Raw genomic sequence first — 3,062 nt, 5'->3', positions numbered from 1 at the left:
CTTAAAAATAAAGCATGCATAAAATACGTATAAATATCTTGTTAAATCTTGTTTAGTTGAATAGGCAAGGTCTGATTTTAGTTCCCAAGGAATTGAAAGTTGAGGCTTTCATACACAACAGGGTTTGTTTTGTACCTTGTATGTAAGCGCGTGGTTTTGGTGGCAAAGCAGTCTTAGCTGTCACCATAGCTGCAAATGAGTAGGATTTTAAAGAGACTAAATCAGAATTTTGCGTACTTCGTGTTTGCTTTCTAATAACCAAACCCAAAACTGGTCTGCGATTCAATAGGCTGTGCTTACTTATACTTTTAGGATTCTGTTGTTTTATTTTCTTTATGAATTGTATTTTATATCATTGTAATTTTATTGTGTTGTATAATTGATGTCTAATAAACCAATTTAAGGTAATAATAAATGGTTTTATTATATTTTTATTCTGATAAGCTGATGATGTACAAATGAAGCAACCAACATGCTTGCTAGTTAGAATTGAGAGAGTATTAAGTAAAATTTGAATTCATGTTTATGTTATAGACTCGGGTGGTTCTTAAGAAGTTATTTTGGTTGATTATTTGTACCTACATGTAGGTTTCTTGTTACATTAAACAGGCACGAAATGTTTGTTTAGATACTGTGCTGTGTTCATTGAGCCAGGAATGCCCATGTTAGGTAGTGTCAAATACGACTGCAAGCCAGTAACCACCATATGCGCGACTGTTCATATGGTGGTTAACGCCTGGCTATGTATGATGAGCCCTAATGGACGTCAGCCGTTGGTGGGTTAAGGAATAGCAGCCACCGAAACACGTAAATAAAAATTTAGTCATCACCTCCCGTTTGATACTTTGTTAGCCAGGTGTATCACGGTGGAAAGACCGTCAGCTGGTCGCATGCTGATGGTTGTTTTGATATAAAATAGAATCTAAACTATCATCTGACACAGTATCAATTGGGAGGCGAAGACTGAGTTTTTTTTTTACATATTCATATGATCAACTGACGGGTCTTTTCACCCCTGCAATACATCCGGCTGACTATTCTTTTAATTCCTGGTAGCATCTACACTATCACCTGACAAAGTATCAGCCGGGAGGCCATAACATAGTGTGTATTTTAGTTTTGAAGATATATTTTATGATATGGTAGTAGTTTTTAAGGTATTTATCTATGGGCCCATAGTTGCCTGAAAATAAAGAAAAATAAATAAATAGATAAAGATAACTGACCATATAAATTCCTGGCCCGTGGTCTATTTGAAGCAAGGTTTTTATTTGCTAACTTGTAACAATATTTTTGGAGTTCAAAGTTGGATAATGATATTAATGATACACATAAAAATATATTTTCTTAATATTTTTTATTTCTGAATCAAATATACAAATTGGAATTTAAAAGTGTGCCCGGCATTGCTTTATCATTTTTGTAAAAGTTGAATTTCTCCAATAGTTTTTGAACTTTCTCGATTTGATAGTCTTCTGGGTGTTCAATGTAACATACTATTGCTGTTCCAGTCAGGTCCAAGTGTTCTCTTAAAGAAATAGCTGGAAAAGAAGGAACAAACAATAAACACTTTATAAAAGTGGTTGCTATTAAGTGGAAGAGTTATTATTATTTAATAAGCAGGCAGGCAGTTATGACTAATGATCGGACACCGGTAGCATTTTTCCGACGAAAGTATTGCATGGATATGATTTTATTATATTTTGTACAGAATTTATATATCTATTAATTTTTTTATCTAGTTTTATTATTGAGGTTTTAACATTTCTATTATGAAATGTGTCTACGGCAACTCTAGTATTGCACTTGTCTCATTGACGTTCCCATCATTATTTTATCCATCAATTGAACACGTACAACTGAATAACTGAATTGTTTAGGTATTTCATTAGGTATATATCGCTATATTGTTGGGTGTAACGTAAAATATGCCTAAAGAATTTACCATTCGTGAATGGTTACAAGATCAACCTTAAATACGACAAAACGAAAGGTTCAATATTATTTACAAAATGTGAAATAACTGATATTTATAATTTAAATGGATCCTCAATGTTAAAAGGAATCTATTGACAATATCAGGCATGGAAAAAATTGTGATAATTTACTATAACAAATTAAATTCAGTGAATCCATAACATGTGGTTTTATTTTGAACAACATAGGCTTATCCATATTATCATTACGTTGGACGTCAAAATAACATAAAATGCTACCGCTGTCCGATCATTACTAATTACCTGCCTGCAAAAGATTGTTTACAGGCGGGCATGATCTGTTTATCACTGCAACATGTACCTATTTATGATAAAGGTTCAAATTAAAAAAAAATATATATAATAAATTACCTCCTGCTGCTACTCCAGAAATAATATTTGGCTGTTCCAGTTTAGGATATGTAAATCTTGAATTGTTAGGAAGCTTTGATGTGGATACGCTTCTGACGACGCAGTCTAATACTGGTTCAGTAGAGTTGAAGTCGGACAGGGGTTTTGTTTGAACAGCAATGACTTCTCGACTGTGCAACAAATAATCCTTCAGCAATTCTATTATCTTGCTACTTTGAACTATGCTGTAGTCTCTAACAGTACAAATGTATCCATTACAATTATTCAGTTTATACAGATTAATGCTGGCTCCAGAGACAGTGTTTATTAATGAGCATTGGCTTTGATGTTTTATGTAGTCTGATAAATATCGCCCTTCAAAAATGATCACATCATCAATTTCTTTCGGTGCTTCCAAGGAATTCTGCCATTCCAATCTGGAAGAAACGTAAATTATAATTAATATACCATGACTAACAAGTAGCACTAAAAAAAATGTTACAAAAACACGGGAACACACTTGACGAGATCCTGATTGGAATCATCCCAGTCTTCCCAAAGGTTACGGCTACCTGGCTCGGCTATTTCGCCAAAAGTGGTCATATTTATGTTTTTACAATTATGAATTTAAATATAAACATTAAACCATGTGATGATACAGTTGAAATGAGTAGCCAAAAATCAAATTTGATTTGTTTTTAATTTTGATATGAGCATTTTTTTTAATTAAACGAT

At 33.0% G+C, this 3,062-nt stretch overlaps 1 protein-coding gene across 1 annotated transcript; it reads right to left on the bottom strand.

Annotated features, from left to right (window-relative positions):
- Nucleotides 1–1,338: 1,338 nt before the first annotated feature.
- LOC133522970 (uncharacterized) lies at nucleotides 1,339–3,028 on the bottom strand. Its single transcript, XM_061858471.1, has 3 exons — nucleotides 2,848–3,028; nucleotides 2,349–2,764; nucleotides 1,339–1,541 (listed from the first exon to the last, which is right to left on the bottom strand). Exons 1-3 carry the CDS (start codon nucleotides 2,928–2,930, stop codon nucleotides 1,369–1,371), a joined length of 672 nt encoding a protein of 223 aa, XP_061714455.1. The 5' UTR covers nucleotides 2,931–3,028; the 3' UTR covers nucleotides 1,339–1,368.
- Between the last annotated feature and the right edge of the window lie 34 nt (nucleotides 3,029–3,062).

Source organism: Cydia pomonella, chromosome 11 (assembly GCF_033807575.1).
Source record: "Cydia pomonella isolate Wapato2018A chromosome 11, ilCydPomo1, whole genome shotgun sequence".
Lineage (NCBI taxonomy): Eukaryota > Metazoa > Arthropoda > Insecta > Lepidoptera > Tortricidae > Cydia > Cydia pomonella.
The sequence above is the reverse complement of the archived record's forward strand: the minus strand, read 5'-3'. Positions and strand labels throughout refer to the sequence as shown.